The sequence below is a fragment of the Dermochelys coriacea genome, chromosome 13, assembly GCF_009764565.3.
Source record: "Dermochelys coriacea isolate rDerCor1 chromosome 13, rDerCor1.pri.v4, whole genome shotgun sequence".
Taxonomy (NCBI): Eukaryota; Metazoa; Chordata; order Testudines; family Dermochelyidae; genus Dermochelys; species Dermochelys coriacea.
Window position 1 is genome coordinate 1,696,202 of NC_050080.1, and position 13,460 is coordinate 1,709,661.

The window sequence follows — 13,460 nt, forward strand, 5'->3', positions numbered from 1 at the left end:
ATAGACAATTCATAGGATCAAACACCAGAATAGAATTCATGATCACATTTAGCATACATTTCCAAAGATTCAAAAGATAAAGAAGCATGTTTGTTTTCAAGAAATACCCTTAAGGGTTCATAACAGCAGAACATTTTGGAAGCGTGAAAGGCTTAAGTTGATGTTAAGGCAACAGGACAAACACAGCTCAGCAGTCTCCAGATGTGGTGGTCCTGGTACTGAGGCTCAGCCTTGGGGGACAGGCAGCAGGGCAGCATTCTGCAGAACAAGGAACAATCACAATCACTTCGCATGCCAGAGACATTTGGAGCTTCTTGACAATGGCACCTTTATGATACCCAGCATCCTGGGTGATGGCGCAAGTCAGAAATGGGTGTTTGTAATTTTTGTTTTCATTATGAAAAAGTACAAAAAGGGCGCAAGTGATAATGTTTCAGATAAAAATTCAAACACCTCCCAGGGGAAAGGAAATCAATCGTTGCTTGGCCAGAGCTACTGCCTTCTGCAATTGGCAATGGGACTCCTTGATCTAGCCTAGCTGAAATGAACAAATACGGGTTTTCTTTCTGCCCCAGCTGAAGAAAGCTGGCTGTTTTGTTTCATGTGCCTAATAGATCTTTTCCTCCGCTGACTGGAAATTGGAAGGGAACCATTATTAAAGGGTTGCACGCAATCAGACATGTCCATTCCCATTGGGCAGATTTTCCAGCACAGGGACAGACAGAAGACAAGGCTTCCAGGACAACAAAGTGACTGGCAGCAGCCGAGCCACTATATCCGTATACTGCTGTGTGTTTATTTCAGTCCTTGGTTGTGTCCTTAATGGTGTCAAATTGAACCTGCAAATATCTTTATACAGATTGTGAAAGCACATTTAACGCTGGTATGGTTGCTAGGCTGTGTGTGTCTGCACTGCAGGAGAATTAGCCATCGAATAAATAATAAACTCAGGGAGCTCTGAGTTGTATAGTTGTGCTAGACCAACACACTATGTTACACTATATTATACCAATACCAATGGCCACGGATTCTTGCAGTTATCTTTTAGCAGCTGTACTTTGCTCAGGAAACCTACCATTTCATCCTGCAGATGTTCATCCTGCAACAGCTCGAAGCAACCCTGTAAGCAAATCTACACTAGATCCTGCTTAAGTGTTCCCATCCCACTACATAACACAGGTTAGATTTCAACTGATCAGACATGGTTCTCCAGCTGCTTTGGTTTCTAGGAGTACCATCTGTCAACAGCAGCTCTGAAAGGTTTTCTGTGTTTCCATAGTAGGGAACTGAAAAGTTGAAGCAGTTACACTGTGGGGAAAGCCTGTCACCAGAGATGAGAGAGCGTGGCATACAAATTAAATTCACTAACCTCAGTGGTATTTTCAGGAAGCAGAGGCAGTATTTGTTCAATAAGACTGCGACCCTGTGAAATAAAAAAGACCTTGTGGTGAAAAGCTAGCGTTCTGTATAGCTTTCTGGGCAGGACCCTGCACCACGCCCTTGGACACACCTCCCTGACCTGGTCTCTGTGCAGGTGAACTGGACTGCAAGCTGGCCCTGTACCAAGTCACTGCCTCCATAGCACCAATTCATGGCCATCAGCACCCATGCCTCAGCTTCCCTCTCCTCAGGGTTCCTCACTGAAGTCTCAAAGGCTTTCTCGTTGCCAATGACCCGCTTGCTTAGTCTGGTTCACTGAATGGTTCCAAAATAAAGTCCTCGATGTCCAGAGCAAAAGTAAGTTCATCCTACTGCACGCTTCAGCCAGCCACTCCCAGCCCTGCCTACCTGGAGTCTTTGCTCCCCTGGTGTCTCACGGTACCCTGTGGGCCCCTTCTAACAGCCTGCAGCCCCCCAACCAGCCTTCCTGTCTGGAGTCTATCCCCAGGCCTGACTGGGTCACATGACTTTCTTCTGTTTCCCCACCTGGGGAGAAGCATTGGTTGCGTCACAGGTGGGGCTGATCCAGAGCCCCTGTTAAAGGGCCAGTGATCCTGTAATGGGCCTTACACCTGTATCCCTGCCTGGCGTAAGAAACGGAACCCAGCCCTAAAAGTGGAGGCACAAGGCAGGTCTTCTCAACCCAGTGAGGTTACAGAAAGGGCCAGTGAGGCTCCTACAGTGAATTGCACACAGGGAAGGGGTCACTGCATGCTCAAGCGTCTCCAGAGAGGAGTGCACGATAGCAGGGACACTCTGGCCACGCGCTTCCCCGCCGGGTTCATGTGAGCAATTGTCATGGGGCTCAGCGGTTCTACCTGGGCTTCAAGACAGAGTCGCCCTGGGGACCGAGCCAATGCCCAGACACCGGTGGAAAAACTCAGTGTGCCTTGGACCAAGTCCTCAGTCTTTAGAAAGTGACGCACTGAGCGCAACAGGAGCCGAGGAGACGCTACTTGTTCCTGGGACTTCTCTGCCTCCAAGCCACAGGGAATAAGGCAGCACCTCCAAGACACAGAAGACTCTCTTGGGTCAGGAAACATCCTCGTGTGTCTGCATCGGAGCAAACACAGGCTATTCCTAGCCCAGCCTCTCTGGAACAGCAAATCCATTGACAGGGTAGCTGGGAGTCTCCAGACGCTCAGTCTCCAGTCCCTAGCATAGGGGCCAGATCCTCCACTGCTGTAGCTCTGTTGACTTCAGTGGAGCTGAGCAAATTGACAAGAGCTCTGGATCTGCCCCTCTGTAATGAGCTGATTCCTTCTGTGCCAGGAAGTCCTGTGCGAGTCCAACAGACCTCTCACTAGGAGCTCAAAGCCTGAGCCCTGCAGCAAGAGGTGCCCCCCACATCTTTGCCTAGGCAAGGTGGAAGCACTTACTGTCAATTCTAGCACAATGATGTTGGGATTAAACGACATTTTAAAGATGGAAGATGGGCTGTTCCCTCCAGGAGGTGACATCACAACTGCAGAGACCAAAGAGCACATGAGAAATGAATGTGGCCAAGAGGCCTGGCAGCAACTGACCTCTCGGAGGCATAAAGAAATGAAAGTCCTAGTGCAGGTTAGCAGATTGGTTTGGACTTCAGCAGTGAATTGAGACAGGGAGATAAGGAACTATTACCCCCTTCAGAGCCTGCCCCCAAACATCTGATCCACTGAAGAATTTTGCTCTTCAGGCCCTGTTACTGTTTCCCCCAGGAGTAGGTGACTATAAATATCTCTGGGGTACCAGTGTTGGGGTAATACTTTATTGCCCAAGTGGTGAGGGATGGGGGGGGGCAGGATCTGGGCCCTGAAAAGAAAGAGGGAGAAGTAGCAAAGAAGGAACTTACGTCTTGCTATGCTTAAGGATGTTCCATACAAGCTGGACACAACAGCATTTATCACTGGGCACAACTGTAACACAAAGTAACACAAGTGTAGCCACCACTAATCAGTCATGGTGCCCAGCAGTGAGGACATGACACTGGGGCGGTTTAGTAAAGTTGCCATTGTTTTTATCATTGAGATGTTTAATCAAGGGACTGATTAAACAAAAGGAATACAACTCGGAGTATGCACTGCTTCCGAAGCCTCAGGTAACTCGGTTTAAAGGGCAGTGGCCCAGGCAGGCAGTTTGGAGAGCCTCTGTGTCTATATTTCCCAACGTGTTTTCACTGGCACCGTCATAACCGAAGCTTTCTTAAGTTAAGTCTGGGAAGGTGCCAATCAGCTCCTTCACAACTGGCTTTTTCTTAATAAATTTGTGACCCTGACGATGTTCATGGGGTGCAATTTAGGGCACAAGCTGGCCCGGGCCCGGGGAGGGGCAGGATGACCTAGGAAGCTGATATGGGGCATCCCAGCAGGCTGACCAGCTCTGACTTCAAACCATGAAATCAGACTGAGCCTCTTCGCAGTGCGCCCCTCCTGTAGGTTGCAGTCATTGACCTGATGTTCCCATCTCCACAGCAGCTCTGCTCTTCTGGTGCTTTGGGGGTTCTGCTGCATTTCCTCCTGGGAATCCCCTCCCACCCTGGGACTTGCTTAGGTTTTTCCGCCAGTGAGGTGCTATTAGGGTCCAGTTGCGGCTGCCTCCGGGTCAAACCCTGCACACAACTGCTGCAAAAGGTGCAAGCAGCCATTGTTCAGGATTTAAGATAAGGATTGTGCCTAGTCACAAACACTCCAACACAGTTCACACGTGACCCTGACATCATGCATGTGCAGTCGGGCACTCATGCTGGGATGGGTACGTTTACACTCTGGAGAACTGCTGACATCGTGTGAGATCAACTGCTCCCATGAGACTTCATGTCAAACTAGTGGAAATCTCATGAGCTTTGCTGATATTACAATAGTTCTGCCATCTTGAATGGTCAAAACCTCAGCACAGATCAGTTGTTCTTAAGAGATTCAGAGAAAAATACTTAACACCTGAAAAGAAACTTTTGATTCCCTGCCAGCTCTCTCTGGGCAGTCAGTGACAGCTGGAACTAACTGAAAGGCTAGTCATCCATCAATGCATTTTTAAGAGGTGTCCTTATTCAGCTCAACCCAGAGCAGAAACTCTTTTTAGACTCACAGTCTTTTGCAGGATCTGAGGCAGGGTTCTGTCCAGTACACACGTTACAAGGGTCAGGATTTCATTCTCCAGTGGCAGGGAAGATCTGCGTAGGTTAAACATTCAATGGTTAATAGCGGCAGCTTGCTTATCAGTGGAGTTAGGAGTCACAATACAGGAGAGATGTGTTCATCCTAAAGCAATGAGCAGCATCAAGTCTGTAAGGCATTCCCATGGGCCCACAATTGAGACTCCCCTTCATTCCACGCGCACACCGGAGTGAAAGGCTGACTGTCTCCGTAGTTCACGATGCAGCTGAATATTGACTAGAAATCAAACCCTCCTTAAGTGTAAGAACCTTTGGTCATGCAATATTTCAGGGTCAGATGTTGCAAGCGGGATGGGTGCCCTGCAGCACACACTATACCCCAGTTGTTTACTGAGCAATGCTGCTGGAGTCCAGACAAGTAGCTGTTACTTACGCTTCCAGAACTTTGATGTCCATGTAACCAAAAGGGGTTTTGCACTCCTCAAGGACGAGGCTGGTATTTCCCCTTCTGATTGCAATGGTGATGTTCTTGAGCACTTCAACTTCAATTATTTCACCTAAGAGGTCAAGGGGACTAAAGAAACATGCTCGGGTTAAACTAATCCCTAACTCATGCCCTTCATACAGTCTTGCAATCCGATTCTTCCAAAGAGAGACTGTTGGGTCATGGCCCAGAAACAGCACAAGCACGTGCTGAAAACTGGCTGTCACTGACCCCACAAAGGGTTTTTATATGTTTGTCACAACATTCAAAGTGTGAATCCAAACAAAAATGCATGTGCTTCCCTACCTGCCATGTGTTGGCTTTCACATGGCCCACAAGCTGCCTTTCCTATGCAGCACTGGAAATTGTACCTCACAGGTCAGGACAACACTGCAAAAATAAACCCACAGCAGCAAGCCTGAGAGCTCCTCGGGTCAGCTGACTTGGGCTTGCACTACAGGACTAAAAATAGCAGCTTGCAGACATTCCCACTTGGGAACTTGGAACCCTGGCTCTGAAACCCCCAGTGATGGGGGTGGGTCTCAGAGCCCAGATCCAGCCCAAGCCTGACAGCCCACATTGTTATTTTTAGCCCCATAGTGTGAGCCCGAGTCACTTGCCCCTGGCTCTGAGACTTGCTATCCTGGGTCTTTTTTTTTTTTTCTTCTCAGTGTAGCCATATCCCAAGTGCCCCGTAACCACTGAAAGGTCCCCATAAAAAGTACAGTTCAGCAAAGCTCCTCTAAGAACAATGATGGGCAAAGCAACTAGATAATTTAATGGGCACTAAATGTGGAGTGCCATACAACAACCCATAACTGAGGGGCAGGTGCCCTCACAACCTGCCCCTCCAGCTGCAGATGCAATGCCTCACAAAGAGTGCTGGGAGTGAAAGTGCCTCATGGTCTGTAGTCTCATGCCAGACATACAGCATCAAAAGGAATCCAGGGCCCAACACCCATGACCTGTTTGCATAGAGCCAAACGCCATGGTCTGAGAGCAGGAGAGGTCAGCAGCTCTGGCACTTGCCATCCCTAGACATTTGCTAGGCAGCGCCCTACTGGGAGAATACATCACCCTGGGCAACTTCATTAGCAACCAGGTGCCCCAGGCCAAATTTCTTTACTGGGGGAAACCCTATTCACCCACCTGGAGTCATCACAACCTGGGGCTCTTTAAGAAGCAACTATCAATGACCTAGTTTTTCCCTCTCTGCTAGTTGAGATGAGTCCCAGAAATGCCATCCATGAATATACAGAACCAAGTCCTCAGCTGGGGTAAAGCAGCCTGTCTCCATTGCTCCTGTATTTTAAGAAATTGCTCCCTTAAACTACTGGACAGTTCAGATTTCTGGTGCAGCAGCAGCATTCCCAGCAGCCTTTGGTGAAGAAGGAAATGGCTCGGAAAAGAATGGCAAACCCATGGCTACCTCCTTGCAAGAAACTAAAAGGGTCTGTATGAAAACCATTTGCTCTCTCTCTGCATTGATGTCTTTACTCCATCTTTGGCATGGAAGACTATGTGCCTGGAACACCTCTTCCTAAAGTAGTGGACATTTTATGCCAAATTCTTGGTGGTGTAAACTGGAACATCTTGATTGGTTTCAGTGGAGCTGCACCAATTAACATCAATGAAGAATTTGGCCCTTTCCCTCAAATATCAATTGGTACCTATAAAATAAAGTAGATGCAACTTTGCTTAAGAGCATAGATCTATAGAGCAACCTGCTCCATTCTGGAGTCTTTCTGCTAATGAACAACAAAAGAAAATGCCAGATAGTTACTGACCTCTTAACTGCAATGTGTAGTTTCAATTTTAAGGTAATTTCCAATACACTGTTAGATAAGACGTCCACTGTTACGTTAGGGGCAGTGACTTCCTCGATTCTAAGCCTGCAAAAGAAACCAGAGCTAGTGGGAAGAAATGCTTGGACCAGCAGGGTGAGCAACTGAGATATTTCAAACCCTCAAATCCCTTTTCTGCCCCTCCCCCCTTTTTTTTAGTGAAAAATGTCCTTTTCAGTGTGTTGGGGCAGTGTGTGCTAATGGGTAGAGCAAGGGACCAAAGCTCAGGATTTCGGGATTCTGTCACATACATTGTGGGGGACCTTGCGCGTATCACCTCCTAGCTGTACAAAACAGGGACAATGGCTCTTATCTTCACAGTGAGACCTAAGTAAAGTTTATAAAGCACAAAGTGGCCCCCTGATGAACAGCAACATCGGTGTATAAGAACCACTGAGCCTGATTCCTCTGTCACTCACACTGAGGAGAATCCAGAGGTGGGATGCCACGAAATGCAGTGGATTTACACTAGTGTAAAAGTGATGTAAGTGAGGGCAGAGTCCAGCCCTATGGATTTATACAGGTGCAAGCCAAGTGAAAGTGAGAGGCGAATCAGGCATGCAGTTCCTTAGTGAACTGTAATTCTATGGCAAGTGTCGGTGTGCATTAGAACCACTCTGCCATGTGTCCCATGCCCTATACTGCTACAAGCTAATGAAGCTCCTGTGACTGGGTCCTGTATTTCTGGAGCAGGAGGATCTGGGCTGCAGCCTCACCATTCCCAAGATGTTTTGTGCAGCCGCAGTGAGCAGCATAGTGGCTACTGTGGCTTGAGAGGCCTCATAATTGTTCCAGTAGGACAGAATCTCTAATCCACACTAACTGTTAAACCACAGCTCTCACACTGACCCCTCCCTGCACCTTGACACAGCCTGCGTGGCTCTGTCCTGCTGGCTTCCTAGAATCATAGAAACCTTGGTCTGGAAGGGACCTTAGTAGGTCATCTAAGCTGGTGCCCTGCACTGAGGCACACTAAGTATTATCTAGAGGCTTCAATCTAGACCATCCCTGACAGGTGCTCTTAAAAACCTCCAGTAACAGAGATTCCACAACCTCCCTAAGTAATTTGTTCCTTTGCTTAACCACCCTGACAGTTGGGAAGTTTTTCCTAGTGTCCAACCTAAACTGCCCTCACTGCCATATAAGCCCATTGCTTCTTGTCCTGTCCTCAGTGGATTAGGAGAACAATTTATCACCCTCCTCTTCATAACAACCTTAGCGGTACTTGAATCCTGTTGTCTTATGTCCCCTCAGTCTTCTCTTTCCAGACTACACAATTGTTCCAATCGTCCCTCATAGGTCATGTTTTCTAGGCCTTTAATCATTTTTGTTCCTCTCCTCTGGACTTTCTCCAATTTGTCCACTTCTGTCCTGAAGTGTGGTGCCCAAAGCTGGGCACAGAGCCCTGGCTGAGGCTGTATCAGCGCGGAGTAGAGCAGAAGAATTACTTCTTGGTCTTGCTTACAACACTCCTGCTAAAACAGCCCAGAACCATGTTTGCTTTTTTTTGCAGCAGAGTAACCTTAGTGACACATGTTTAGGTTGTGATCCACTATCACCCCAGATTATTCTCTTCGGGACTCCTGCCTAGGCAGTCCTTGCCCATGCTGTACTTGTGCCATTTATTGTTCCTTCCTAAGTGGAGTATTTTGCATTTGCCCTCATTGAATTTCATCCTATTTATTTTTCATCATTTGGGATTCAACTTACCACACTACTTTGGTTAGCTCAGCGCCCAGCGGGCCTGCACTGCCGATCTCTCGCCTGGGAATTGGTCCCATGACAGGTAGATCTCCAGCAGGTGGGACAGCTCTCTGATGTCTCCTGAGAAGCGAATCTCCAAAGCCAGGCAGATCTCCCACAGACAAACCTCCACCGACAGGGAGGCCTGCTGTCACACTGAGCATCTCTCCCTCTAGAGTGACATCTGTTCCCGCATCGAGCAGATCTCCACCTACAGAGGCCCCTGATCTCTCTCCCAACACCCTCTCTCCACTTATAGGGACACCTTCATCTATAGGAACATCGGCTACTGCATGGACTGTATCTCCACCTATGGAGACATCTGCTCCCCCATCCAGCGTACCTTCACCTATAGAGACATCTACTCCCCCACTGTGAGGACCGCCACATATAGGGACACTTGCTCCCCCACTGAGTGTATCCCCAACCATAGGGACACCTGCTACCCCACTGAGTGTGTCTCCACCTATAGGGACACCTGCTACCCCACTGAGTGTTTCCACAACCGTAGGGACATCTGTTACCTCACTGAGTGTGTCTCCACCTATAGGGACATCTACTCCACCATCAAGTATATCTCCTCCTAGAGGGATACCTGCTACCCCACTGAGTGTGTCTCCACCTATAGGGAGACGTGCTACCCCACTGAGTGTGTCTCCACCTATAGGGACACCTGCTACCCCACTGAGTGTTTCCACAACTGTAGGGACATCTGCTACCCCACTGAGTGTGTCTCCACCTATAGGGACACTTACTCCACCATGAACTATATCTCTTCCTATAGGGACACCTGCTACCCCACTGAGTGTTTCCACAACTGTAGGGACATCTGCTACCACACTGAGTGTGTCTCCACCTATAGGCAGATGTGCTACCCCACTGAGTGTATCCCCAACCTTAGGGACACCTGCTATGCCACTGACTGTGTCTCCACCTATAGGGACACCTGCTACCCCACTGAGCGTGTCTCCATGTATAGGAAGACCTGCTACCCCACTGAGTGTGCCTTCACCTATAGGGAGACCTACTACCCCACTGAGTGTATCCCCAACCGGCGGGAGACCTGCTACCCCACTGAGTGTATCCCCAACCTTAGGGACACCTGCTACGCCACTGAGTGTGTCTCCACCTATAGGGACACCTGCTACCCCACTGAGTGTTTCCACAACTGTAGGGACACCTGCTACCCCACTGAGTGTTTCCACAACTGTAGGGACATCTGCTACCCCACTGAGTGTGTCTCCACCTATAGGGACACTTACTCCACCATCAACTATATCTCCTCCTATAGGGACACCTGCTACCCCACTGAGTGTTTCCACAACTGTAGGGACATCTGCTACCCCACTGAGTGTGTCTCCACCTATAGGGACACCTGCTACCCCACTGAGTGTTTCCACAACCATAGGGACATCTGCTACCCCACTGAGTGTGTCTCCAGCTTTAGGGACACCTACTCCACCATCAAGTATATCTCCTCCTAGAGGGACACCTGCTACCCCACTGAGTGTATCTCCTACCGCAGGGGCACCTGCTACCCCACTGATTGTGTCTCCACGTATAGGGAGACCTGCTACCCTACTGAATGTATCTCCACCTATAGGGATGCCTACTCCTGCACTGAGTGGATCTCCACCTAAGGGGACACCTACTGCCCCTCCGAGTACATCTCCACCTTTAGGGACACGTACTCCAATATTGAGTATATCTCCACCTGTAGGGACATCTGCTACCCCACTGAGTGTCTCTCCACCTAGAGGGACACCTGCTACCCCACTGAGTGTGTCTCCACCTATAGGGACACCTACTCTGCCATCAAGTATCTCTCCTCCTATAGGGACACCTGCTACCCCACTGAGTGTTTCCCCACCTAGAGGGACACCTGCTACCCCACTGAGTGTGTCTCCACCTTTAGGAATGCCTACTCCCCCACTGAGTCTGTCTCCACCTAAGGGGACAACTACTGCCTTTCTGGGTACATCTCCACCTATAGGGACATCTACTCCAATATTGAGTACATCTCCACCTGTAGGGAAACCTGCTACCCCACTGAGTGTCTCTCCACCTATAGGGACACCTACTCTGCCATCAAGTATATCTCCATCTATAGGGACACCTGCTACCCCACTGAGAGGACCCCGAACCATAGGGACACCTGCTACCCCACTGAGTGTATCCCCAACCACAGGAACACCTGCTACCCCACTGAGTGTGTCTCCATGTATAGGAAGACCTGCTACCCCACTGAGTGTGTCTTCACCTATAGGGAGATCTACTACCCCACTGAGTGTATCCCCAACCGGCGGGAGACCTGCTACCCCACTGAGTGTGTCTCCACCTATAGGGACACCTGCTACCCCACTGAGTGTTTCCACAACCGTAGGGACATCTGCTACCCCACTGAGTGTGTCTCCAGCTATAGGGACACCTACTCCACCATCAAGTATATCTCCTCCTAGAGGGACACCTGCTACCCCACTGAGTGTGTCTCCACCTTTAGGGAGACCTGCTACCCCACTGAGTGTATCCCCAACCATAGGGACACCTGCTACCCCACTAAGTGTTTCTCCACCTATAGGAACACCTACTCCACCATCAAGTATATCTCCTCCTATAGGGACACCTGCTACCCCACTGAGTGTATCCCCAACTACAGGGACACCTGCTATCCCACTGAGTGTGTCTCCACTTATAGGGACACCTGCTACCCCACTGAGTGTTTCCACAACTGTAGGGACATCTGCTACCCCACTGAGTGTGTCTCCACCTATAGGGACACTTACTCCACCATCAGGTATATCTCCTCCTAGAGAGACACCTGCAACCCCACTGAGTGTGTCTCCACCTTTAGGGAGACCTGCTACCCCATTGAGTGTATCCCCAACCTTAGGGACACCTGCTACGCCACTGAGTGTGTCTCCACCTATAGGGACACCTACTCCACCATCAAGTATATCTCCTCCTAGAGGGACACCTGCTACCCCACTGAGTGTATCTCCTACTGCAGGGGCACCTGCTACCCCACTGATTGTGTCTCCACGTATAGGGAGACCTGCTACCCTACTGAGTGTATCTCCACCTATAGGGATGCCTACTCCTGCACTGAGTGGATCTCCACCTAAGGGGACACCTACTGCCTCTCCGAGTACATCTCCACCTTTAGGGACACGTACTCCAATATTGAGTATATCTCCACCTGTAGGGACATCTGCTACCCCACTGAGTGTCTCTCCACCTAGAGGGACACCTGCTACCCCACTGAGTGTGTCTCCACCTATAGGGACACCTACTCTGCCATCAAGTATCTCTCCTCCTATAGGGACACCTGCTACCCCACTGAGTGTTTCCCCACCTAGAGGGACACCTGCTACCCCACTGAGTGTGTCTCCACCTTTAGGAATGCCTACTCCCCCACTGAGTCTGTCTCCACCTAAGGGGACAACTACTGCCTTTCTGGGTACATCTCCACCTATAGGGACATCTACTCCAATATTGAGTACATCTCCACCTGTAGGGACACCTGCTACCCCACTGAGTGTCTCTCCACCTATAGGGACACCTACTCTGCCATCAAGTATATCTCCATCTATAGGGACACCTGCTACCCCACTGAGAGGACCCCGAACCATAGGGACACCTGCTACCCCACTGAGTGTCTCTCCACCTATAGGGACACCTACTCTGCCTTCAAGTATATCTCCATCTATAGGGACACCTGCTACCCCACTGAGAGGACCCCGAACCATAGGGACACCTGCTACCCCACTGAGTGTCTCTCCACCTATAGAGAGACCTGCTACCCCACTGAGTGCATCCCCTACTGTAGGGACACCTCCTACCCCACTTAGTATGTCTCTACCTTTAGTGATGCCTATTCCCCCACTGAGTGGATCTCCACTTAAGGGGACACCTCCGAGTACATCTCCACCTATAGGGACACCTACTCCAATATTGAGTATATCTCCACCTGTAGGGACACCTGCTACCCCATTAAATGTTTCTCCACCTACAGGGACACCTGTTCCCCCTCCTAAGGCACCTTGATGTGTAGATACACCTGCACCCCCACCAAGCAACCGCTTACCGCCACTTATTGGGACACCTCTTCCTCCACTTAGCAGACCCCCTCCTACCGCACCAAGGGTATTCCCAGTTAAAGGTAATCTCATTCCCCTGCCTCCCCCAAGTAGCCATCTGATCAAAGGGAGACGTGCTCCCTGTCCTCTTGAGCCAAGCAGACTCTCATGGACAGGCTGTCCTGCTCTCCTACCTTGCATCCTGAGTAAAGGTCTGGCCTCTCCAACCCCCCGCCCACCAAAGGAAGGCACCACTCCAGCCCCGTGTGCATTGGACCGACGCCCAGCTCCCTGCCCACCTAACAGCCTGCCCACTGCAGACAGCAGGCTGCCGAGGAATGATGGTTGGCTTGCTGCGATGGGTGTGGCTCCAGCGCCTGGCAGCTGCCCTCCAGAGTCACTACGGAGATGCTCATCAGCCAGACTTTGCCCATGGAGCATGTGGGACACGAAGTCTAGAAAGTCTGAAAAGATTGCCAGTCATGTCACTGATGGCCCTGGTGAGCCCTGGGCAGGGAGGAACAGGGCTGTACATGTTAGTATGGCCCATTGGGCCCCCCATCAGGCACTCCTGCAGAACTGCCCACATGGCAGCTATGTCATCTCGCAGGGGGCCCGCCTTTCAGAGGGGCTCAGCACCCACCTCTCCTGCTGAGCAGGTTCCCAGCATCCCTGAAAATCAGGCCCCAACTACTCAGTTGTGTTGGCACCATCAAATAATGGAACACAGATTTCCAAGCCAGAAGGGCCCTGGGCCCATCATGCTCATATAGCTGATC

At 50.1% G+C, this 13,460-nt stretch overlaps 1 protein-coding gene across 1 annotated transcript; it reads right to left on the reverse strand.

Moving 5' to 3' along the window:
* Positions 1–1,899: 1,899 nt before the first annotated feature.
* On the reverse strand, positions 1,900–12,203 carry BPIFA1 (BPI fold containing family A member 1). Its single transcript, XM_043496084.1, has 13 exons — positions 12,114–12,203; positions 11,658–11,762; positions 11,502–11,579; positions 10,944–11,306; positions 10,203–10,280; positions 9,669–9,968; positions 8,573–9,551; positions 6,806–6,910; positions 4,968–5,108; positions 4,507–4,591; positions 3,275–3,338; positions 2,820–2,905; positions 1,900–1,926 (listed from the first exon to the last, which is right to left on the reverse strand). The coding sequence occupies exons 4-13, from the start codon at positions 11,140–11,142 to the stop codon at positions 1,900–1,902; spliced, it is 2,064 nt and encodes a 687-aa protein (XP_043352019.1). The 5' UTR covers positions 11,143–11,306; positions 11,502–11,579; positions 11,658–11,762; positions 12,114–12,203.
* Positions 12,204–13,460: the final 1,257 nt, after the last annotated feature.

What these genes read in the sequence shown, in the direction of transcription:
- BPIFA1 (XM_043496084.1), bottom strand. Translation starts at nt 11,142, where the DNA reads ATGGTTGGGGATACACTCAGTGGGGTAGCAGGTCTCCCTAAAGGTGGA. An exon ending in GGTAGCAGGTGTCCCTATAG is followed by an intron (nt 10,281 to 10,943) that starts GTGGAGACACAC and finishes GTGTCCCTAAAG; the next exon opens with GTGGAGATGTACTCGGAGGG. An exon ending in ATCCTTAAGCATAGCAAGAC is followed by an intron (nt 2,906 to 3,274) that starts GTAAGTTCCTTC and finishes TGGTCTCTGCAG; the next exon opens with TTGTGATGTCACCTCCTGGA.